Genomic DNA, 24,234 nt, shown 5'->3' with positions numbered 1-24,234 from the left:
CAATTAAATTGATCATTTAAAAAAAAAAATCAATTCATGTAGATTTGTTTTGATTAATTTTTAATTCAGACAAGTTTCGACTATTTTTGTATATGTAGACTGTTTTTATTAATTTTTAGATTTATATGGATTGATTTTCAATTTATATGACTGAAAATCAGTAGACGATCAGATTGATTTTGCACAGGAGTGGAGGTGTCAAAACGGGTTGGCGGGCCGGCCCACAACCTGTCGCAACTCATATTAGGCGAAATGGGGTGGGACGGTCTACCTTTTAGGCGGATTGAGAAATTGTCAATTCAATCCACCCATTATGTATGGCTGGACGGACCAACCAGATAAATCTAGCTCATTTTGACCCCTCTAAAGAGAAGGCTAGTAGACATTGTCAAGTTAACGAATGAAGTGGATTGTCCAATATGGAATTAACTTCGACTATATCAATTCATCAATCTGTCTCTACAGCACCAAAGTTCTTGTGCAAAAAAAAAAAGAAAAAGAAGCAGCAAATTTGAAATGGATGAATGCAGACTTTATAATTCACAACTTTTTGTTGATTGTCCCCCATTGGATGCTAATATACAACGGGGCACCCTTCAAAAACTATCCCTTTTGCCGTAGGGCAAGCTGCATAGGGGCAGCCATCAAGATCATTTCCCCACCAATCTAGTCCAATGTTCTCAAGTCCCAAGCACAAGTACAACAGAACTCCCATGAAGGCCAATCCAGCATCCAACGCTCCCGAAAGAACGTAATTGTGTCGTTGCCACAAGTCCGGCCTGTATCTGTACACTACATAGCCAGACAAAAATCCCACAATTATCCAAGTTGTGTAATTCACAGCGGTTGCCGGAGGCATGTTCCCCGTGGCACCGATCAAGACGGGCATGTTAATGAGTCGGATCCATTCTTGATTTGGAAAGGTCCTTGTAGCAAACCACACTAGCAGAGGAGCTATGGCCCCACCGAGGAAAAACCAGTTAACCATTTTGTATGTCCCTTGGTCTCCAAAGATCTTTCGAGGGCCGATCAATCCCCATATCACGGATGCATCGTAGAATACGTGGTCACCAGGGCAAGTCCACACACTGCTAATGCTCTTGTCACATATGTTTGGAATGGTTTCCATTAGCCACCATGCTGTTCCCAAGTACACAAAAGCAGCTATAATGGTGCCAACAACCTAGAAATACATCACTTATACCGAGTTAATATGCATTTGAACATAATGAAACCATCGATGCAACAAATATAAAATGGAGAATTTGTCTTTTGTAATAGTTGAAAATAAACGTGTAACTCAAATCTTTCAAAGCTTATAGTCATCTGAATGCTTAGTTTCAATTGTTGTTACGAGGATGATGCCACTCATACATTCCCAACAATTCTCCTATCAACAATTGCTAAACCAGTTCTTGAGATCAAAGAAGTGTCTTGGCTCTGTAGTGGACGATTTGTAATATCTAACTTTTGACATGGCTAAAAGATAGTTTGATGTAAGGGTGAAAATAATGTTTTTGAAATCGTTCGAGCATCAAATTTGATTATTGTTCTGCATAAGCAGCCGCATATACCGAGGGAGGCTGGAGAGGACCGCTACCCCTACTCAGCCCCTCTGTATTTACTCCTGCACATAATTTTGGATCATATTTACCTGTGCCATGAACATAGTTCTTGGTGGGATCTTCATGTAATGTCCAAGCTTGAAGTCTTGAAGAAAAGTAATAGCTTGTGTCATACTTATGTAACCATAAACCTTGAAGCACATGTTGGCAACAGGATATCCAGGATATATGTACCCAATTATGTACTCGGTTATGATGTTCAAGCCGGGTGACTGTCATTTTTGCAAAAAGTATGCCTCTGTAAGATGCAAAAATTTACTCCAAAAGCTTCAAAATATGCAAGGAACAGAAAGATCAGACTCACCTGGTTGGTGATAGCAGTAATGATCCCGATTGGTAGGGTAAAGAAAATGGCGATCACGCAGGCTAGGATGACTCCCCACCATGGAAGCTGAAGTTGTTCATTGTAGTATTCACAGGCAAAGATAGTTAAAGCTATATTTGCCACAAGAATGCACCAAAACCACCATTCGGGTACTTGCCTATACTTGCTCATCAGTTTTGTGTGAATGTCCATTCTGTTTTCCTTGAAGCTTGATCTGCTTTGCTCCCATATCTCCCTAAAATAATGCAATCCATGATTTAATCCCTGATTTACCAAAAAGATCACACACGCATTATTTCATTTGTTATCGAATGTTAAGTACCTTCCATGGAACACAAGCACATGCACAACCGTAGCGCTGAGTGCAGCAAATCCAACACCATATGTCATGGCAAAAAAAGTGCTGAGATGAAGAGGGCCTAGGCGATTATATGCCCCAGTGTCCAAATGGAAATTTGAGTCAATTATATCAGATATGTTGTATACTTGACCGGACGAGGTGAAGAGACCGTCGGAGAATATCGGGAAGGTTTTGGCATCATAAATGTTGAGCCAATAGCTAAGGGGAGTCACAACATACATAACAAAGAAGTAGCCAACAGCTACATTGGCTGTGGCAAACCATGGGCTTGCTAGTGGACTTCCTAGATATGATGAAATAGTGGACCAGTCGAGCCCGATAGCTCCTATTCCGAGTCCTTGTAGACCCGACCCGAGTTGTTGGGCTAGAACCGATTGAGGAAAGATCCAACATATCCATGAGAGAGAGGTCAGCATTTCAAACAGATAGCCAGGGAATATGTAGTATGCAAAACTGCAGATGAATGCTATGATGAAGAATTGAGTTCGAGTTATCCCCCCCTTTGGTCGTTCTTCGGTCTCATGAAGAGCCCTGTCACAATATCAACATTTTGAATCAGATTCTCCAACAATAATGTTGAGAAAATTTAATATCCAAAGTAAAGTTCAATAGTTATCATTTGTGGGGTGATTACATCATGTGATATAATATAAAAACTAGAATGAAATATAATTATACACCCTTTTCATTTTAAAACTTGAAACAAAATTTTCCAGTGAAAAGTACACAACATATTTTTCACTAAAAAAAAACCTTTAAATAGCAAATGAAATCAATTTTAATCTATTTCAATTATTTCTGCTAACCATACTTATTTCGGAAATGAAACAATACAAGGGCTATTGCTACAAGACTTTCTTAATTAGCAATATTTTCGTGGACATAATTTATTAGTAATATTGAAGAATGCGGGAAACTCGCCTGAAGAGGGAAACCTGCACTAAATTTGCTGGCCACCACATGGCTGCTGGTTCCACCAGATACCTTCTAAATATTCCAGCCCATCCAAATCCCAGCACCTATATACCATTCAAAAGTACCCAATCACGCAACATTAATTACTCACAAATTATAAACATTATAATAAGTACTAGTAATCATTCATAAATAACATATATATATAATTAATTATTAATTATTAATTATTACCTGTGTTGTGATGACAACAATGAGGGAAACAAAGAAGGTGAGGTGCTGCTTATAGAAAATCTTGACAGCAGTAACAACATGGATGGCATAGACCGTTCCGGCCCCGGAATTCGCAAATATGGTGATAAGTACATGTTCCTTCATGTTGAAAGGCCCCGGATTCAGGGTGAATTCCCATGTCTTCCCTTTGAAGAAGACGCGATCCGTGAGCTTTGCAGCCATCAGTTGGCCTAATGGAACCACCGCAATCTGAGCCGAGATGGCGGTGATGGACAAGGGCTCCTTTCTGTACCAGAAGAACTGGTTCAGGAACGACAGAAGAACGCAAGAAAGTGTGCCTAGGAACCACATTCTGAATGTCAGAACAGGGAGTGAAGGGTCATCTGTTGTTGCCACCGTGAGGGCCACTTGTGGGATTGGTGAGTTTTCTTCTTCCGAGGATATTCCATACAATAAGCTGGATGATGAAGGGTCGTCATTTCTTGATGCTGCAAAGTTACAAGATTCATTCTCGTTTAAATTAAATGTATCCTATGGGATGATCAATATTACATATATACATATATATGATATATTCCTAGCTAGCTCGATTGATGTCACAAAGATAGAATCAAGAAAGAGATCACTTACATGATATGAGAGGAGATGTGATTTGATCGGATGACTCCTCCTCCATTTTTTTTCTGCAGAATTATGTTCCTGAGAGGATAAGTGGTGCAAATATGTATGGTGGAATCTGTTTCAAGTCATGAATCTTCGCAGCTAGCATTTGGAATTAGGAATATAATCAGATATTTGACCTTGAGAAATGACAAAACCGATAAAAGGGTAGAGAGTACTGCTCGCTTGGTTTGGTAGGTAGATTGTTTGAAGACAATAATCAATCATACGTAGCTATATAAGTTAGTTGGATCCACACTCAATGTTTTCTTAATGAAAATTAAACTTCCTATTCTTCTATTATTTTGTCTACTATTAGTTATTACAATTTACAACTCATCTATTACTTTTTTTTAAAAAATGTAGTGTAATTAAATATTTTCTCTTTTATTAAATCTTTTTTTCTAAAAAACAACTTCCATGCATGATTAAATGCCCAATACTTTGTATTTTATGTTATAGACGTGATGATATACCAAAAGCAAATATTAATATTGTTTGCATGATTAAAACATGCATGCATAGTTAATTTAGGTGGTTGTTAATAATATTGAATCAAGTTTTTTTAAAAAAATCCAACATATGCAATTTAATAGGAGGATGTGAAAATGGTGAATGCTTTAATTTAATATTTTCTTTTGTACGAAAAGTCGATTATGACGTAATAGATATGACAAGTTTAAATTTGCTTTTATGTAATAAAATATAAGTTGTTAATAATGTCTGATTAGTGCTTTGCAATTTATTTGGGGGCATGGGGTGGGGGTATGGGGAAAATGTCGTGGCTCACACAACTTGAATATAAATGCCACTTAATTAAACATGCACCTATTTCGTCCATTTCTTCGAGTGAATAAATTGGGGACTACGTATACCCTTCACTCATGCCTTTATTGCTCTGTAGCGACCTCTATGTTAATGTAACTATCATACAAATAATAATTTTTTCCCCCTAGCATGAAGCTATCACAAAATATATAAATTAAAATAATGAAAAAAAAAATTGTGTTGAAATGTGGATACATTATATATTTAGATCGAAATTTTTGAATAGAATCAAATACACAAAAACTCTGGTAATTAGTACTAGTCTCACATATCAGTTTTATGAACTAGACGAATCTTCGACATACGCATGAAAAAATATTATTTTTTATGTCAAATGTATTATTTTCAATTTTGATATAAAATCGGATCGATAATCTTAGAATAAATATATATCAGCGAACCATCGTAACAGAAAACCTTTTCTCGACTATATATCCATAGCTTGGAGTCGAGGAGCTCGAGCTCAAGCCTCAAATCATACAATTCTATTATTTGACTAGCGAGTTAAAAAAAAAAAATCGCATAATCAGAAGTGGCACTGTCACTCTTGTCTATTTATACCAAAAACCAAAATGAATACATTTGTCTACTTTGGCAAACTACAAGGCAAGCAAGGGTAGTTAAATCTTGAGGCCCAACTGCATTTGGGAAGGTTGTTGCCCACTTTGGAATTTACTTGATTAATATAAATTAACATTTTTTTAATATATTAATATAAATTAACATGAGTTGTACAATAAAGTGTGTTTTAAAAAAAATTGGTGCTAGGATTATGTATAGGTAAAAAATTTATCAATTACTTTAATTTAGAGTTAAATATTTCTTCCTACCAATAATTATATTTTAGAAATTCTGTCAGCTAAAAAATAATTAACTACTTGAATTTTTAAGGATAAATTGTAGTAGCCCGTAACAAAAAAATCAGTAATTAAGGATTAATGCTAATTAAATAAATTGAGTATCGGATGGATCGGAAGCTCCGAAGGCACGATCGGAAGCTCCGAACAGGATCGGAAGCTCCGATGAGCGATCGGAGGCACCGATAATATTACGTCATCCATGACGTGTGGTTAGATCGGAAGCTCCGATCACCCCTATCCGAAGTCAACAAGTGATATTTTGACACGTGGCAGATCAGGATCTTCGGAAGCTCCGATGGCAGGATCAGACGTTCCGATCGAGGTTCGGACGTTCCGATCGAGGATCGGAAGTTCCGATCGTTGTCTATAAATAGAAGGCCGAGGCTTTACTTTCATTTGCCAATTTCGAGTTTTCCTTTCCATTCTAGTCCTTTTGGAGTTGTTCTAGTCTTCTTAGGCTTGGCCCGGAGGTCGGCGAGACATTCGGGAGTCGTAGCGGAGTTGTGCCCAAGTTCTGGAGGCATCGACATCAAAGGGCTAACGACGGACGAAAGTATAACTTTTGCTTTCTATAAATATTTAGGAGTATGCAATAGCTTAGTTAAGGCTTTTAGAGCGCTTTAATGATAGTAGTATCATTTGGCAGTGTAGAGCAGACTATAGGCGTGGACCTAGAGTTGGTAGAGCTTGCACTGTTTTGAGGTACGGAAGTACTGTTCGAGATATCCTGACTGAGTATGCATGTATTATGTGTCTGCATGGTTTATATGTCATTGATTTATGCTGCATTCATTTGCATCTTGCTGTATCTCTTTCGAGATGTCTGTTAGTAGGGTTGTACCCTATCCTGTTAGTGGATAAACTTCCATCGATTTGGGTCCGGCGTATCCACGGTTATCTCGGTATGGGAGCCACCTCCTGAAGCGACGGCACAGCGTGCTACATACCAGGGCCCGGTCTGTCTCTGTTATCTGATCCTTGACCTCGAGTTTATAGGGAGTTCACTTTGCATGCATGTATACTCATACTCTCGTACTGAGCATTTTATGCTCACGTCTCGTACTCTGTGTTTCTGGACACCCTATTCCATGGGGCAGGTTTGCGATTGGACGAGGCGGGTGGATCCAGGAGGGGCTAGTCAGTGGTTGGCCAGCTGGAGCTTCGCTTAGGTTTTATTACTGTTGTTTGGGTTGATACAGCTATTCGATTTGGTTGTATATTATTTGGATAAATTACCGATTCCTTTACTTGGGATTGTATAATGTTTATTGGTTTCCGCAGTTTTATTCTGATATCTGTTTAATTAAGTTAATTGCATGCCTAAGTTCTGTTTAGTAGGTGATCCGGGTAAGGGTCACTACATAAATATTATTCGTTAATTTGATGACATTTATTATCAGACACCAATGTATTATGTGTAACATATTCCTGTCGAAATCCAAAATTTATATCGCGGACTTCACCTTAATTTGTCCGACTGAAAATTGTTCAAAGGATAATGCTACGTGTAGATAGAGTCTTACAAAGAGGTTTATACGTTTTATTAAATTAGGAAAGTGTATCAAAATTCTTTTAAAATATCTTTATTTTCAACCTATAATTATTTGTCTTGTTCAAAAAAACTCTTAACAAAAAAATTATTATTATTTATTTTATAATTTATTGTGTAGTATTAGGGGTGTCAAAATTGAACCCGACATCAGTTGACAGATAATTATCGAATTAAGGTGGAGGTTTTGGGGTTCAGGTTAGACTCGAAATATTTAAATTTTTTAAATTTTTTAAAAAATAATTAAATACTCATAATAATAACAATATATTTTGATTTAAATACATAATAACAAAATCTCACTTATATAATTCTATGTAATTTAAATTTGAAAGTTCAAGTGTACAAAGTTTAAAATATACTTAATACACAAAATAAATATTATTTTTAAAAAATAATATTTTACAAAATAATTATTACATGTTGAAAATCTATGATACAATATACAATAATTTTTTTCAAACATACAATATATAAAAATATAGTAAATATTTTTTAATTCTATAAATAAGTAAAAAAAAAAATTTAAAATTTCTCAAATCAAATCCGAATAAATCAATAGCGACCACCTCGAACTCGACTAACCCGATCAACCCAAACCTAATGATTTGATTTTTTATTTTGTTTTTTTAACAAAATAATTAATTACTACACATAATAATAAATAAATATATTTTAATTTAAATACATAATTATAAATTCTTGCTTATATATGATGTAAATTTGAAAGTTTAATTTTAAAATATATTTACTAGAAAAAATAAACAGTTATTATTTTTGTTGAACTCAGTAAATAATTTTATTTTCATAATTATATTTTAAAATTTTATAAAATATTTATTTTTGTTGAACTCAGTAAAATTAATTTTATAAGTAAGTAATAAAAAATAATAATATTTTTGTTAAAATATTTTTTTAGCAAGACAAAGAATTAATTGTAGATTGAAAAGAAAAAAAAAATTTAAAAAAATTGACATACTTTTTTAGTTTAAGGCGTGTAACCCTATATGTAAGACTATATGTACAATATCCTTATTCAAACTCTTTTGCCGCAATATCAGCCCAGGTTCATGCACCGGTCAACGTCCATAAATTACAATACTCGAAAGCATAAAAATTACTCCATGTAAATTAGTAGTAGCACAGTAATCGATAGCCGGCGTATTTTCTTGCTAAATTTTTGGCCCCTTCACGAGTTATCCAGCAATTTCTCTCTAAAATAATGGTCACTACTTGTATATGATTGTGATCCAAGTTTTTCCAGCTACCAATTAAGTGGAAGAGAGACTAATTTATAAATCCAAGAAAACTTCTATTTAATACTAAACATTCCAATATAATGTTCCATTTTGGTCTTTTTGTTTTCATTCTACAGACATTGTTTGAATTTAGAGTAATTATATCTTCAAATTTTATGGTTCTTTAGTATTTTGGGTTTGGGGATAAGAATGGTGAAGTCTAATTGGTTTCCTACGTGTAGACTAGGAAGAATAATGGGTTGGATTCAAGTTGTGCTAGGGGGTCTTGTTATAATTGTGAGCTTATCGACACTAGCTAAGCTTTACTCTGCGGGGCTTTTCTTACACAGTGACAACAATATTTGTCCCAATCTCTACGATGTTAAGCATGTGGTGCTTCAAGAAATCGACTTCAGAGCTCTAGCAGCTCGAGTAGATGAAGTGCTACACAAGATGGAGAGCCTCCAAGAGAATCTCGAATCCGCCGTGCATCGAATGGATAACAACAACAAAGCTGGCAGCATTTCAAGATTGGAGTACAAGGAGTTGTTGGAGGATGAGGTGATCAGGCCAATCTATAGAGCCTACATTGCTCTCAGGCAAATTCGTCTCCCTAAAATCCAAGGGGGCGAAAACATCACCATAAAAGAGGATCCTTTGATCAATACTTTCGTGGTGGAGGAGATTCGGAAGTACATAACACCAAAGGGAAACAGGGTGGGCAATATCAACATATATGGATCCGAGAAGGTGTACAACACGATCGGGCACGCGTGCGTGCGTATGAAGAAAGAATTGGAAGAGTATATGGATTATGATGTTGGATCGTATTGTAAGGATGATTGGAACTTGGCTCAAAAGCTAATGGTTCATGGGTGCGATCCATTGCCACGAAGACGGTGCTTGACACGAGCCTCTAAGCTATACTTGAGACCTTATTCGATCAACGAGTCCCTTTGGAGGATACCAGAGGGGAGAAATGTGCGGTGGAGTAATTATCAGTGCAGAAACTTCGACTGCTTATCTGGCAAGAATCCGAAACGAGGCTATTCAAAGTGCACCGGATGTTTCGAAATGGACAAGGAAAAGCTAAAGTGGATTACAAACACCACCCTTCCTATAGATTTCTTGATCCAAGATGTTTTGTCGATCAAACCGGGGGAGATAAGGATCGGTTTGGATTTCGGTATAGGCACGGGGACATTTGCGGCACGAATGAGAGAGCAAAACGTGACCATAGTTTCGACTGCCATAAACTTAGGAGCCCCTTTCAGTGAAACCATTGCTTTAAGAGGCTTGATCCCTTTGTATTTGACGTTGAACCAACGCTTACCGTTCTTCGATAACACCATGGACTTGATTCACACAGCAGGCTTTATGGATGGATGGCTCGACTTGCAGCTGTTGGATTTCATCTTGTTCGATTGGGATCGTGTTTTGAGGCCTGGTGGATTGCTATGGATCGATAGGTTCTTCTGTAAAAGGAAAGACTTGGATGAATACATGTATATGTTCTTGCAGTTTAGATATAGGAAACACAAGTGGTCTATTGCTCCTAAATCCAAGGATGAAGTTTTTCTTTCAGCTTTGCTGGAGAAGCCTCCTAGATCACTATAAATGATATGTTAATGCAATAAATCTTCTTCCTCCTCTCGTTTTGTCCCCATTAATAATTATCAATAGACTCATTTTACACACACTGCATCATATGATTTCATTCGCACACAAAATTAAAATTGTCTACTATGTATATTAAAGATTATTGATACAGAGAATAGAGATGAGATGCAAGAGTTCAGTTTTTTCGTAGTAGTTGATCTTCGGTGACACGATCGTCTAATTTGAGACATGTTTCCTCCAGAAGAATGTTGAATTTGTTATACCCAACTGCATTATCATTGAATTGTGAGAAAAATATTCCTCGAATTGATGACGTGATTAGAGAAATCCCAAATGAATTAAGAATTGTCATCGTATTGTGAAAAAAATATATCAAGGATGCAACGAATTATCCAATTTACAGGACCGAATATATGTGCCAACTCGCTCCCTATTTCCTTGGTAGAACATTTGCACTAGAAGCAGTAATGTCACATTTTATCATGCTGAATCTGTCTTTGAATTCAAGTCAATATTACAAGATTTCCTACCATAAAGCGTGGATTTCTAGATCACGCCTCAATACATGCTTTCTTGCTTTCATTAGTTCAACTCCACAAAAAGACTCGCCTGAGGATGTAATCCTGCTTCTTTCAGTGATAAAGCAAGTTTATCCGGCCCGTAAACAGTGCGAGGAAAGTTGGAGACGAGACTGTAGCTGTAAACTTCCAAACAGCCTAAAGAATCAACATAGTCATACAGAGACTGTATAGTTGACGTGGAATGAAACCTCCTATCTTTTCGCTCTCCTGAAGGAAAGCGTACCAAAACCTGAAAAAGATATAATAGGTGTCAAAGACACAGAGCGAAGCAGAGAACTCCTAAGCCCTGGTGGCGACCTAAATTTCGTAATCCCTTCCCTTCTCCCTTTGAACCAACATTAGTTATTTTCTCACCCTCCCGGTATTACCAAAATCTCAAACGACACCATTCCTCTGTTATGGTCAACACTAACTGAGGTGCTATCGCTTCTTCTGAAACACAGACCAAAGCTAGAGCTAGCAATCTACTTATGGTAAAATTCATTAGTGCGAGTGTTCACAAAACTCAAAAGAATAAAGATGATCACTGATTGTGGGAAATGTAGAAGGGATTCCTACCTATTTATTTGATTTGTTTTTGGGCTTCCATTACCATTGGTGGGAGAAACCAATTAAATACTCTCATGAATTTCTTAAAATCTCCTTTCTTCAATTATATTAAGCAACCATGCACTGGAAGACTCCCTGTGGGACACCAGGTCTCCTACTAAAAACATAGATTTTGGGAAGATTCGAAACATTTTAAAGAAGCATCGATGACCTCTCTTTTATAGTCAAAATAAAGCCGAATATTTTTCCCATTTGTCATTTGATTATAAATTTAAAAAGTGGCAATTAATAATTCTTTAACACGTTTCGAACCTTCCCAAAACTATACTTACTTTAGTATGAGTCGCATGTCCCATGATTTCCCTTTTTTTTTTTCAATCACGGAAATATTGGGATTAAATGGGCTGGTAATGTGATAAAATCACTTGCTGCAGCCTTCTAAAATAAACTTAAACAGACCGTAATTAAAAATTGAGATCAACTTAAGCATATGCATCACAGTACACCAGTACAACTAATCAACAGAAACATTCTTACTTGAGTAACACCAGGTCCTTTCTCTGGTTCTGCACCTAGTGCTAAAGATTTCTCCTCCCGCATCTTAGCTAGTGCAGCTTCTCTCTCAGCAGCTTCCTGCAATGCTTTTGCACGAGCTAACTCTTCCTCCTTCCTTTTCCTCTCAGCTTCAGCAGCTTCATGTTGCAGTCTTTCTTGCTCCTCTTTCCTCTGGCGCTCCCTAGCCTAACAAAGAACATCAACGTTAAAGAGATGTACTTCTATAGAACATTTAAGGGACAACAAAGGAACATTACTGATGGCTTCAGCAAAGTTGACTTTAAATTAAGAGTTACCAAATTACAGTACAACATACTTGATCAGCCTCGAGTGCTGCTTGATAAGCGGCATCCTGTTCCTGTCTTAGACGCGTATTGTTTCTTCTTTCTTCGGCTTCAAGCCTGGCCGAAACAAGAACAGGAGCGCTTTCTTCGAGCACTCTCTGCAATGCTGTCACCATTTCTTCAGGAGATTTAGGCCCCTCGATCTAACCAATTAATGACAAAAAGAACTTAATGTGAACACAATGTTGAACCCAGATTTTAAGATAGCATCTAGAGAGAAACAAGCATCTCAGAAAATTGAATTTGGACTGCGCAATGGAAATTCAAAAAAAAAAAAAGCAGAGAAGACTTTTATATGTAAGACTCATTTAAAATCTTCAACGTTTCTCCCCTTCCAATTTTAGCTCTTCCAGTAAAACTTCACACATGAAAGAACCTTACATAGATATTGACAATTGAAAAGGCAACAACAAAATCATGAACTGCAACAGATTAAAACCATTTATCGATAAAGAAAGGCTAGTGAGACGACAAATTATATCATAGAGGCTAGAATAAAATTTCTTCAGGAACAGCTTGACCAAATATTTTCCTTAGAACTCGGTTTTATAAAGCTGGCGATAAGGTAGAACACAATCCGGCGGTAGTTCAATAAGCAAATAACGTGATAAAACTCTTTCTTGTATGTACAGATTAAAAAATGAGCAGAACATAATGAAACCACGAGAAGAATATTGAATGAGGCAAAATGTAAACGTAACAGTGACCAAAACACAAGCCTCATGATTGTTCTTAGTTAAACACCATGATGGACAAGAACATTAGCCAACAGAATCAAGAAATGAGAATGAAATTTAAATGCAAAAGAAACAATTTCATATTTATTCCTTAAATTAGTCCCTATCATCGAGAGAGTTTATTTGTCGAATATGAAACATATAAGGAAAAGGAATGAGACATCACCAAAAACATGGAATTCCTTCCTTTAAGTAAATTACAAAGTTACAGGAAAAAGGGGCCTGTCCACAACGTAAAAAAGTTAAATGTGCAAATAATGCTGAAGCAGAAATTCTAAAGAAGAGTTGACCTGTAGTACCAACAGAAAAGAGTGCTAAACATATAAAATCAAATTCAGAAAGCTAATCTTCATCATTTGACAATGATCCAGATAATTTCCACCTCTAATCCGTTTGAAACAATTCATAAAGGGAATGTCAACATTAGACGGCAGAACTAAGAAATGCCACCCTTTGAAGAATGGGGAGAGGGGGGAAAACTTATGACGAATTATGAAAGGATAGTGATACTACCGACTGAATACCTTTCAAATCACAAACATTGGGGACAAAAAGGGGCAGGGTCTTGATGTCACAGACTCACACCAAGTCCATAACCAAAATTAACAAGAGTTAAAAATCAGTAGAAGGTTCATCTAACATAAAGTTAGAAATTCATTTTTGCAAAAAAAAAAAAAAATCACTAACCCAGTCACGTATCCTGCATTCAATGTCAATATCTATGTACAAAAGCCTAAAGACATGGCAACCATAAAAATTTTCACTCAAAACTCAAGGTTGTTAAATTAACACATAACTAATTCAAATCTGGGTTGTCTTCCTATATCCTAGAACTTTGTACTCGGGACGTCTCATCCTCAGTGGTATTTTTAATATTTTTCTCCTTACACTGACTACATTTATACCTGCTGCAGCAATGCAATCCTCTGATTTGTTGCAGCCATAACCACAGCGCAAAAGGGAAACCTGGATGCCTTCAGACTATTGCTCATCTTGAACCCTTCACTGCCCTTAACACTCCCACCCCACGCCACAAAATTCTCATTCACAAACGCCACAAATACATCATTGCACAGAGTATTCTCACAGAAAACTGGCGTGTCTTGGTGGTCTGGCGAGTGCAAGTACACAAACAATAGCTTATATTCCTGCCTAGACCTTTGCAATGCGTCCATGAAACTGTCGGCCAAGAAATTGGGACGCGCACTCCCATAATCCCTTTCAAATCTCGACACAAATTCCATGGCCTCAGCTGCAGACTGAGACATCGAAACCGGAGGAGTGGTTCCCACCCGCGCAGGGCCGTGGAGGCCGATCATACCGAGTGAGTAAGACAAAACACCACCTGCTGCCCACATACCGAAGCCAATTGCGCCAGATATCAACCCAAGGCTACTGGACACGATGGAAAAAGGGAGCGTGATCAATTTCCAAGCGAGGCCAGGGGGTTGATTGTTATTGCCGCTGGGTGGAAGTACTAAGCCTGTATCCTGGGACTCTCGATCCGCCGTTGTGGTAGTAGCGGCAGCAGTGTCGGTGGCGTCAGGGGCGAAGGGACGGTAGTCGTCTGTGGCGGTGATGGAGGAAACGGCTAATTCAAGGTCCCAGCCATGAGCCGTAAGGATTTCAGTGCACAAATCGGTATCATCGATGCCGGTGATTGCCTGAAAATACGCCAGTTTATCGGAAACATCCCCCATCTCTAGGATAGTATCACGTTTGAATCAAAAACGATGCAGAAATGAGAAATCCTTGGGACGAATGGTGAAATTAGGGCTCGTTGAAACTATTATCAATAAGGGGTTTTGAATGCGATCATATATTTTCTTCTTCACTTGGTCAGATAAGAGAAGAGCCGACTATACAACTTCCCCATCATTTCATTTCATTTTATATTATATTATATTAAAAAAAAATTGTTACAAATTGTGTAGCCAATCATTTTAAAAATATAGATACCGACCAAGAATTGTATACAACTAATTATTAGTAGTAAAGAAATATATAAAGAAATATATATATATATTGCTTTGTAATAATATAAGAATTATTTTGTCCTTAAAAATTAAAATTATCGAATAAACACAAAAACTCTACGGATCAATTTTATATAATTTTAACAAATGAACTAAAATACCAATATATGTGTAAGAATGTATACAAGTTAAAATTTGTATACCACCTAATTAGTTGATTAGTTTGGAAAATTTGTTATAGTCAATATAAAATTAGAAAAGGCTATAGTTTTTACCGTTTTTTGTATGAAGTCCAGAGTAGTGCACTTTTTTTTAAAATGAGATGATATTAAATAATATCAACAACATGATGTAATCAAACATCTGTAATATGTGTGCTTTCTTTTATCGAAAAGGCTGGCTCAAGTTTTCATCTTGTTCAATGCACCACCGTGAATGAATGTGTGAATGGTCCCGTCACAGAAAATGCCCAGACGATTTCCATTCATGAAGAGCAAAACTAACCACAGAACACACAACATAATTCAGTCATGGCAGCTCTGGACCTCCTTGATCAATGGTTTCCCGTTTCGTCCCACTTCACCCTTCATTTTCGCGGTGCATCTTTTACCATCCACACATTCCATAACAGAAGACTTCTCAGCATCCACAACACTGGCACAGATGGACCACGCCTCAGCTGGTTGCTCGTGAACCCAACTCAAAATGAAGTAAACTTTCCGTTCCACGTGCTTAAACTTGGTCTTCAGTTCAGCCCTTTTCGCCTTGTTCATTTTCTCTGACTTGAGCTGTTTCTCGGCAGCTTGAATCATCTTCTGCAAGTCACACAGCAAGCAGACCAGAGCTGCACCTCCCAGATAAAGTATGCTAGTTACATCATCCAAAAGCATCAACCCAAACGGCAGACCACCCATGTGCTTGTAAGTGGAAGAGCATGTTCGCTCCAAGCAATGCAACAAAGCTTCAAAGACGGTCTCTGGGTGCGCAAGTTGACCCAATACAGAAGATACCGTCAATAGAGTTGTCGCTGATTCAAAGGCATCGGATTTCCAATCCCCATTGTAAAGACGAAGTGTGAAACAGTAACTATATATAATGTCAACAGCATGCACTGTTAAAAGTGGAGATGGCTCAGTAGTAGTGAGTTGGTTCAGAGGAGGAATAGGAGTTTCAGGTCCAGAAGGGATGTCGTGCCATTGATCAGCATTGGCATCATCTTCAGAAGATTCCATCAAATCTTGTTTCACAACAGGCCTGACTAATGGGGTCCCATCCAAGCTAAGTGATATATATTTGGCAGAAGGCTTTAACCACCAAGGATTCCATGGTTCAATCATCTTGCTCAGCTCTCCCGAGTCAATTGCTCGATGGAAATGTTTCTTTTCTTCAGTAGATAAATCATCGTACCCTAATCGGCCTCCTGTCGAGAAAGCAAGAAAAAAGTTGCCAGATAGCAAAATATAAAGCCAATCTGGATAAATTTTGGTGCCAGTACGAAGAAACCATGTGCAATGTAGAGAACATACCAGAAAGAATCTTTTGGATAGTCTCCTCTGATAAAAATGAATCCAACTCTGTAATTAAGAGATAATAATGGAAATTGGCTGGGTTAGAATACCTAAAGTTTCAGAATAGAATACAAATTTTTTGGATAGTCTCCTCCATCAAAATGAATAGTGCACTTTAAGATGACAGCTTCACTGTGCAAATGACAGCAAGAAAAACTGAAAGGAGGACCAACATACCATCGCTATCCATGCCACTTGTTTCCGCTTCCTCATGGAACCGTTTAAGTACGTCCAACATTTTCTTTTTGCTTGCTTCATCAGGTTGCAGTTGTTGCAGTTCTTGAACAACATTTTCTTTCATAAAAGATTCGGTACAACGAAGATTATGGGACTGCCACGAATACCACATGGAAATATTATCATCACAAAGGAGGGGAAGAAACGAGCACATCAAGACTACCAATTTTCACTCTTGAACATTTTAACACCATATTGAAACTTATATAATTCGCCAAATTACAGACCGTTTTGCATGTATGATCTGACAAATTTTCAAATCTGCCACGGAATCCAAATACATTAATTACTTCACTTGTTTATAGTTAAATCCTAGCAAAATAGTTAATTACCTTGTAACATTGCACAGAGCAATACCGAATATTGCACCGAGGGCATGTATATTGAGTAAATTGCTTTTCACACCTGTAGCAAAGTGCTGATAATCAGAACGTTTATCAGGGAATACGCACACTATAGTTTCCTTGTAGGGAGTAGGTGACTTGGAACATTTGAAATACCAACTCCATGCTTGTTATCAAAATAAAAGCTATCGTCACAACCACCCTTAGAAGACGAGATTCATAAACTCGAATCCTTCATTTTCTGAACTTGATCTGAAGTCAATTTCCTTGGATCCACCAAGAATATGAAATATGCTAAAAATGCAAGACGAAATTATGAGACGTGGTTGCATTTAAACTGGAACTCTCCCATGGATTCCGATTTGAATATCCCAAACAATCCACTCCAATCTAATTTCATATCTAAAAAACTCGACCCATCCATCCTCATTCCATCTACTGTATTAGGAATAAGCTGAATTTAGGAACTTATCATCTGCGCAGACGTTTCTCAAATCTCAATCACCCCTGCGTAGCTATGCCTTCCAGTCGCCATACACAACCACCCACATAGCAGTCAAGAAACCATACTAAAAAAACCCCAACTTCAACAAAAATATATATATACACACAAAAAAAATTTGAATTTGTAGGCTTAACGTAATCAAAAACACTCGACCCATCCATCCTCATTCCATCTACTGTATTAGGAATAAGCTGAATTTAGCAACTTAAGCGCAGACGTTTCTCAAATCTCAATCACCCCTGCGTAGCCTTCCCGTCGCCATACACAACCACCCACATAGCAGTCAAGAAACCATACTAAAAATATACTCAATAAACCACAATCCCGAACCAAAGTAGAAACCCCAACTTCAACAAAAAAAAATATAAACATACGCACAAAAAATTTGAATTTGGAGGCTTAACGCAATCAAAGAAGCTAAATGTCAAAATCAAGATTAGGAACTAAAAGCGTACTTACACGCGGCAGATTATTCGGGAGTTAGCGGTGAATTGCGTTGATTGAAGGCTTGTTGAGGTGATAATAGTGTCCGTCATTTGAAATTATTCCGTTAGGGCAATCGGCGACCCAAGCCGGAGGAGCGGCTGCGGCTGAAACAGTGGCAACTGGCAAGCACCTTGCCTTCTTTACAGATTAACCTTAAAGTTTGAATCTTTTAATTATTTTGTTAGAGAAAACTAGGAACTTCTGGAATTTATATATATACTAATTAGCTTCTTTTTTCCTTTTTTCTTTTTTTGAGAATAAAGTGTTTGTTTTAAGTTACTAAAATAGTGTTATGTAGGTTCATTTATAAAATATAATATTATTATATAGTTAAAATAGAAAACAGATAAGAACTAATTCATCTCTACTTAGATTTCATATCAGAATTGTATTTTCGCAATAAAATCAATATTTGTAGTTTCCTTTATGGTTTTATTACTTTTGAAGTGATATGTTATACTCGTTATTATGACATAAATGACAAAAGACAACTAAACAAGTTAGCTTAATAAACACTTGATTTGTCAGCATTCATGAATGAAACATAGAATAACACAAGTCAGAAAAACACAATCATTCTTCCCGTGTTACAAATGTTTCCTCATACACTATTAAACCACACACTAGTCCTCCTAAAAAAATAGATATTTACCTATCACACTTGCTAGTTTAGAATCATGATCATACATTGACTACAAAAGGGGATGAAAGACCAATGAGTTTGTAACACACAGATCTCCCCTTCCGCCGTGGATGCGTCTGTTGCAGCAGGCCAGCCATTCAGTATTAGTGCCACTTTCGCTCAACCGAAATGTATCATCCGATTAAGTTGACAGGATACGAAACAGTCGGTTTATGATGGTTGAACAAGGATGCGCCTGAGCTCATGACTCTACCGAGCGAGTCATTTGCATTCACTGTACCTTGGCAACTCATCTGCAAAAGCTGAATGAGGGAGGAGAATACTTCATGGCGTGTGACATGCCGCTTTTCCTGAAAGCATTTAAGTTTACATGAATAAACAAAAATAACAAGAAAGGAGTGTTGAGGCCTTGAAATTTTTTATTGCATCTAGTAGTTAATTCATTTTTTACCTCAGCCTCCACTATGAAGTGAGCCCAAATATTAGATTCAACAACTTTTAGCACTCCCTTGAGGATAACCAAGCCAAAACCTCGGATTAAATCTGCAATCTCCAAAAAGAAACCTTGTTCTTCACATTGGATCTGCAACAAAAAGGTAAATATCATGAATTGAAAGTAATATGGAGGACACATATTCTAAAAGCTAAAATTTAACTGGAACTCAGAACTTTGCCTTGACCGGGCAACACAATAAAATAAGAGAGATTCTTCTATGTCCTTATGTGTGTCATAGTTGTATCTTACCTCTATAAGCATTTGACCAGGGGTGCTAAGATCCTCAACTTTCAGAGGACAAACCATCATTTGCTCGCCTACTTCACATGCCCACGTAACTCCACCTCCGCCACACTTATTGAAATTGTCTTTTGGGACAACCCCACTCTGTTTGATCAGCGAAAATCATTAAACATTATGCTAGCTAATCGATCTAATAACCAATACTGATGTCCAAGCCCATGTTAAAAAACATAGACAATAAGAAAGACATTTTTACCTTTGGCTTGTCAATTTGTTTCAGAGTTTCAGCATGCTTTATGAGACCAGACATGAAGTTTAAATGTCTTATGGTTCGTTCCAATAGACGATCAATGCTCATCTGTTACATCAACCAACATCTAGTCTAGTCAAAAACTAGTAAAACCATACTTTAATTAGATTTATCAAACCAAGAACTAACTCCAAATACCTTTTCGCCATTAGGAATGAGTCCCCTTAACTCCACAAGACGGTCTTGGATCATTTGACGATCTTTTGGCCTCGGTTTGGTCCCAGTTTTAGCCTTTTTCTTCCCAGTTTTTTTCAGCTCATCTTGGCTCCTTGACATACTAGAGTTTTGAGAACTCAAGCTACATCTGTTACCGATTAACAAACCTGGTTCTTTCAAAGAGACTGCATTATTAAGTGATTTCCTCTGTTCATCAAAGATAGGAGAGTCTTGATACTTAACTTGGTCATGGCCCGACATATAGCTCTCAATTTTTCTTCTTTTAGCAGGAGAGGATGACTGAATATCAAATTTTGATTGTGAAAATATACAAGAATTACTAGCAGAACCATCTAAAATGCGGTCAAGGCCTAATTTTGAGAACAAGCTATTAGAGATCGTCCCAACATCGGACTGCACGCATTTCTGAGAAACGCAGTTGTTGTTATCCGCACCAAAATTCAAGTCATCACAATCCACAACCGGCATCAAAGTTTCACTCCAATCCAGTTGTGGTTCTTTTACATGGTCCGTTCTGAATGTATCTGTAGTAGAACTTAGACAATTGCTAACAAGTTTTCCAGGGATATCAATGGGAGAATTGCATCCCCTCAGATCACTACTTAGTAGAGCAGGGAATGAGGTGTTGTTTTGGCCTGTCATAGGAGAAAACCACTGATAAAGATCATCTCCTGGGAAAGATTTTGAGAGGGCCTCTTCAAAATCATTCTCTTGAAATAACTCCTCCAACGTCAACAGGCCAGATGGCCTTTGAGTCCCACAATTAGATGAATCAAGCAACAAAGCAGAATATCGGGAGTGGGTAAATTCCTCGGGGAAATCTTGCTCTAGTGATGAAGTGGAAGCCGAGTTGACATTGGCGTTTAAACTTGAGAAAGCGGCATTGTCACTCAATTTGGATGTCAAATGAGGCCAAGATGAAGTTACCGCCGAACAATCACTATTGCTGCTAAGTTCTTTGGTGGCTGGGAAATTAAAATTGTTTCCAGACTCTAAGAAGAGACTATCCAGCTGAGGCGAGACAACCATCGAACTATTCAAGCCCAGAAAATCTTCAGAGAATGCATCACGTGGAATATTTTGATTCATGGTATGTGAAATGCCGTGTGATAGCGATGATATAAACTGTGTGGTTGACTCACGGAACTGAGTTTTGGAAGATGCCGGTTCATTTTCTGCCAACTGGAATTTTTTACCGATTACTCTAAAAAGTCCTTTCACTTGTTCTGCAAAGTCTTTTGTCTCAAGAATCTGCAGCAAATTTTGGATAGTCAATAAAAGGATAGCTGTCCACAAAGCAGGCATTGCATAAAGCGTTTTGGTGCTTCAATTAGGTAAGCGTGATTGTTTCTCGTGAAGGGGATAGATGGGAGCTAAGACACTTTTCAAAAACACATATGATCAAGGTGATGAGGTTGTGATTGTCGTAGTTGCATGTAGCTACACCGTGACGGTGATCATGGATAATAAGATGCATCTATAAAGTATAAACTACATGCTAGTGTAAAACAAGTAGATTCAGAGGGAGTAAATGTTATCCAACATATATTACTTTAACATTCTTAAAATTGCAAATCAAATTTGAATACATAAATCTCAATGGCTCTAGAAAAACATATTATTGGGCAAAGGTGCATTCCATTGTATTATTGAGACGAACACTAACCTTTCGAGTGGAACCAAATTGCACAACACCCCATGGTTCTACTGAAATTAGAGCTATAGTCTGCAAATAAATTTTTGCGGTCAACAAGATTAGCTTATACATCAAGATTGAAACAATTGAAAATGTCATAATTTTCTCAACTAAAAGAATATTCAGCACCTCTATCCCCATGGAGAATTGGCAATACAATTCAGAATCATCCTGTAATCATTTTCCACTAGATTAATAATACAGCTGAAATAAAATGCTGTTCAAAATTCTAAAAGAAAATGTGTGGAAGGAATGCCAGCATGTTTTATACCTGAAAAACCTCAAGATTTTGAAATGATCCTAAAGAACTTTGCTTCTCATTGTGATCTTCTGAAAACATCCATCTATCGTTTTTAGTAAATGCTGCTTGACCAATGACCCTGTTAAAAAAACATCTTGAATTATGGTGATAATTAAAAATAAATTGAAAACTTCAAGGTATAATTCAATCTTGGTAGCATTATAAAAATATATTTATATATGAATTAATAAAGCTTACCCTCCTCCAAGAACATGCACTTGTAGCAGCATATTATCAATCACAGCTCCCATTTGTTCCTGGTAATATGCATCTTTTAATGTCAACAACCTGCAATGACCCAAAATAGACTAAACAGATTAAAAAAGATTAAACTAATCTATACAAGATGGAGAAAATAATTAAAAAGGAAACAGTATAAATGCAAATAAAAACAATATAATGTAAATAATTATTGATATCAGATCTCCAAAGTAGAGTAAAGGCAAAGCATTTATTTATGCAATAAAATAATCATATTCAATGAGGACTTTTAATACATAATATTACATATTGTCATCCTAAAGACGACATGTAATCATTGATCCGAGAAAAGTTCATTTACCAAAATAAACTTCATAATTTTGTAAACCATATTTTGATGTTATGAAAAGGAATAAAACCCAGAAATTCGAAAAAGGCAGTAGTACTTCTCCTGATTTTCTTCAGAGGGAATAAAAAAAAAAAGCATGCAGAAGAAGCTGTACTTAAATGACAAACACGAAGGTAAAAATCTAAAATGAAAAGTAATGAATGAATGGTTTATGGTAAAATAAACACCCAACACCGTTTTATATATACTCCTAAGCTCGGAATCAAGATTCAAGACACATGAATGATGAAAAAAATGTGATGAAAAATAAAACTTTAGGACATATAATGGAAACATGCAGAATATTCAACATTCTTACAAAGAATTTGTGTGATCAAACCCCCAGAAAAGGGCATAACTCCATCCATTACTGCAACAAAGATTCTGTAATGTCTCTTTTGCATTTGAATCAATCTTTTGTACTGTACCCATTTTGCAGAAGCAATCCAAGAATGCAGAGGCAGCAGTGCCTTCTCAGAAGCTAGCTCACCAAGAAATCACTATCATCCAACTTTCAGCCCCAAAATAAACTCTTCCTTTTTTTTCAGCCAAGGGGAAAAAAATTCTGAAAAATCAAATCTTTTTCCCACAGAAGTTCAGTGCTTGGAGAGAGGCTGAAAGAAAGGAAATTATATAAAGTGAAAGTAAAACCCAGTTTTTGTTTTGGGAAAAGAATGAAGGGTTTATAGAGAGAGTGTTTGAAGTAGCTAACAGAAAACAGAAACAGTAGTGAAAATACAAAAAGTGCCAAGTAAAGAGATGATTGTTGGATGTTTGTCTGAATTCTGAACCCAAATGGATTAAAAAGGAGAAAAGAAACGCAAAGACGAAGAGTGGAGATGGGAAAAGATATAAGCCAAAGAAGACAAGAAAGATAAAAGGGAAAGTTGAATGCATAGATACATATGCATATGTATATATTGGCTGTGGGGCAAAAGGAGTTTGCTTTCGCTCTCTCTTTAGCTTAGCTATGAAAACGAGGGTACACTAACAAATACATAATAACACAAACATTGGTGAATTTGTCTAGTTGCATTAGTTAATTCGGTGAAATGAATTTTTGAATTTATTTCAGAAAAATATTATTTTTTGTGACAAAAAAAATTAAATGGATTGAGATACGAATATACATTTATTATACAAGAGGACTTATTCAAATAATAATCCATTATATATGATTGATATAATTAAATTAGTTTTTTAACTTTTTCCAGTTCAATTAATTATAGCATTAGTATATAAAGTGTTGGAAGTTAATTTTTTCTTCATATTTTTTTTTAAAATGTAAAATATGTTCATATATTATATATCGAATTATTGGGTTCCTTAAGGATATTATTATTTTATTTTGTGTTTCCTTGAGAAATATTTTCATTTCCGTTTATCATGTTAGGGGTGACTAAAAATATTTTTTTTATTATTATTTAAAAGTATATTTGTAAGTGAGTAGGCCTTTGGTGCGATAAACTCACTGATTTATTAGTGAGATAAGTCAACTATACTCATATATATTTATAATAAAAAGTAATATTTTGACATAAATAATAATATTTTTTATGACGATCCAAATATGATATATGTTTCACAAAATTGACTTGTGAGGCATCTAACATGCGTTTTTGTGTTTGTAAATATAATTATTTTATTTGCAATTTATGTTGTTTTCTAAAATTAAATGACCA

General features: G+C 36.5%; 5 protein-coding genes across 5 annotated transcripts; 1 reads left to right on the top strand and 4 right to left on the bottom strand.

The window, feature by feature from the left end:
- Nucleotides 1–418: 418 nt before the first annotated feature.
- Nucleotides 419–4,306, bottom strand: LOC140873666 (oligopeptide transporter 7). The gene is made up of 7 exons (XM_073276870.1): nt 4,091–4,306; nt 3,461–3,948; nt 3,233–3,330; nt 2,273–2,842; nt 1,930–2,185; nt 1,655–1,837; nt 419–1,183 (listed from the first exon to the last, which is right to left on the bottom strand). Exons 1-7 carry the CDS (start codon nt 4,134–4,136, stop codon nt 575–577), a joined length of 2,250 nt encoding a protein of 749 aa, XP_073132971.1. The 5' UTR covers nt 4,137–4,306; the 3' UTR covers nt 419–574.
- A 4,499-nt stretch (nt 4,307–8,805) lies between these two features.
- On the top strand, nt 8,806–10,212 carry LOC140873686 (probable methyltransferase At1g29790). The gene has a single exon (XM_073276892.1). The coding sequence runs from the start codon at nt 8,806–8,808 to the stop codon at nt 10,210–10,212; it is 1,407 nt and encodes a 468-aa protein (XP_073132993.1).
- A 337-nt stretch (nt 10,213–10,549) lies between these two features.
- LOC140873652 (plant UBX domain-containing protein 10) lies at nt 10,550–14,843 on the bottom strand. The gene is made up of 4 exons (XM_073276852.1): nt 13,887–14,843; nt 12,217–12,387; nt 11,883–12,086; nt 10,550–11,025 (listed from the first exon to the last, which is right to left on the bottom strand). The coding sequence occupies exons 1-4, from the start codon at nt 14,679–14,681 to the stop codon at nt 10,798–10,800; spliced, it is 1,398 nt and encodes a 465-aa protein (XP_073132953.1). The 5' UTR covers nt 14,682–14,843; the 3' UTR covers nt 10,550–10,797.
- A 350-nt stretch (nt 14,844–15,193) lies between these two features.
- On the bottom strand, nt 15,194–18,291 carry LOC140873745 (uncharacterized). Its single transcript, XM_073276980.1, has 5 exons — nt 18,071–18,291; nt 17,095–17,167; nt 16,703–16,856; nt 16,484–16,531; nt 15,194–16,377 (listed from the first exon to the last, which is right to left on the bottom strand). Exons 1-5 carry the CDS (start codon nt 18,145–18,147, stop codon nt 15,482–15,484), a joined length of 1,248 nt encoding a protein of 415 aa, XP_073133081.1. The 5' UTR covers nt 18,148–18,291; the 3' UTR covers nt 15,194–15,481.
- A 177-nt stretch (nt 18,292–18,468) lies between these two features.
- LOC140873746 (transcription factor bHLH157) lies at nt 18,469–23,408 on the bottom strand. The gene is made up of 10 exons (XM_073276983.1): nt 22,872–23,408; nt 22,162–22,251; nt 21,934–22,042; nt 21,792–21,833; nt 21,633–21,692; nt 19,928–21,217; nt 19,736–19,837; nt 19,486–19,623; nt 19,192–19,323; nt 18,469–19,090 (listed from the first exon to the last, which is right to left on the bottom strand). The coding sequence occupies exons 1-10, from the start codon at nt 22,982–22,984 to the stop codon at nt 18,914–18,916; spliced, it is 2,253 nt and encodes a 750-aa protein (XP_073133084.1). The 5' UTR covers nt 22,985–23,408; the 3' UTR covers nt 18,469–18,913.
- Nucleotides 23,409–24,234: the final 826 nt, after the last annotated feature.

This window comes from Henckelia pumila, unplaced genomic scaffold (assembly GCF_033568475.1).
Source record: "Henckelia pumila isolate YLH828 unplaced genomic scaffold, ASM3356847v2 CTG_80:::fragment_1, whole genome shotgun sequence".
Taxonomy (NCBI): domain Eukaryota; kingdom Viridiplantae; phylum Streptophyta; class Magnoliopsida; order Lamiales; family Gesneriaceae; genus Henckelia; species Henckelia pumila.
This window is presented reverse-complemented; position numbering and strand designations above follow the sequence as displayed.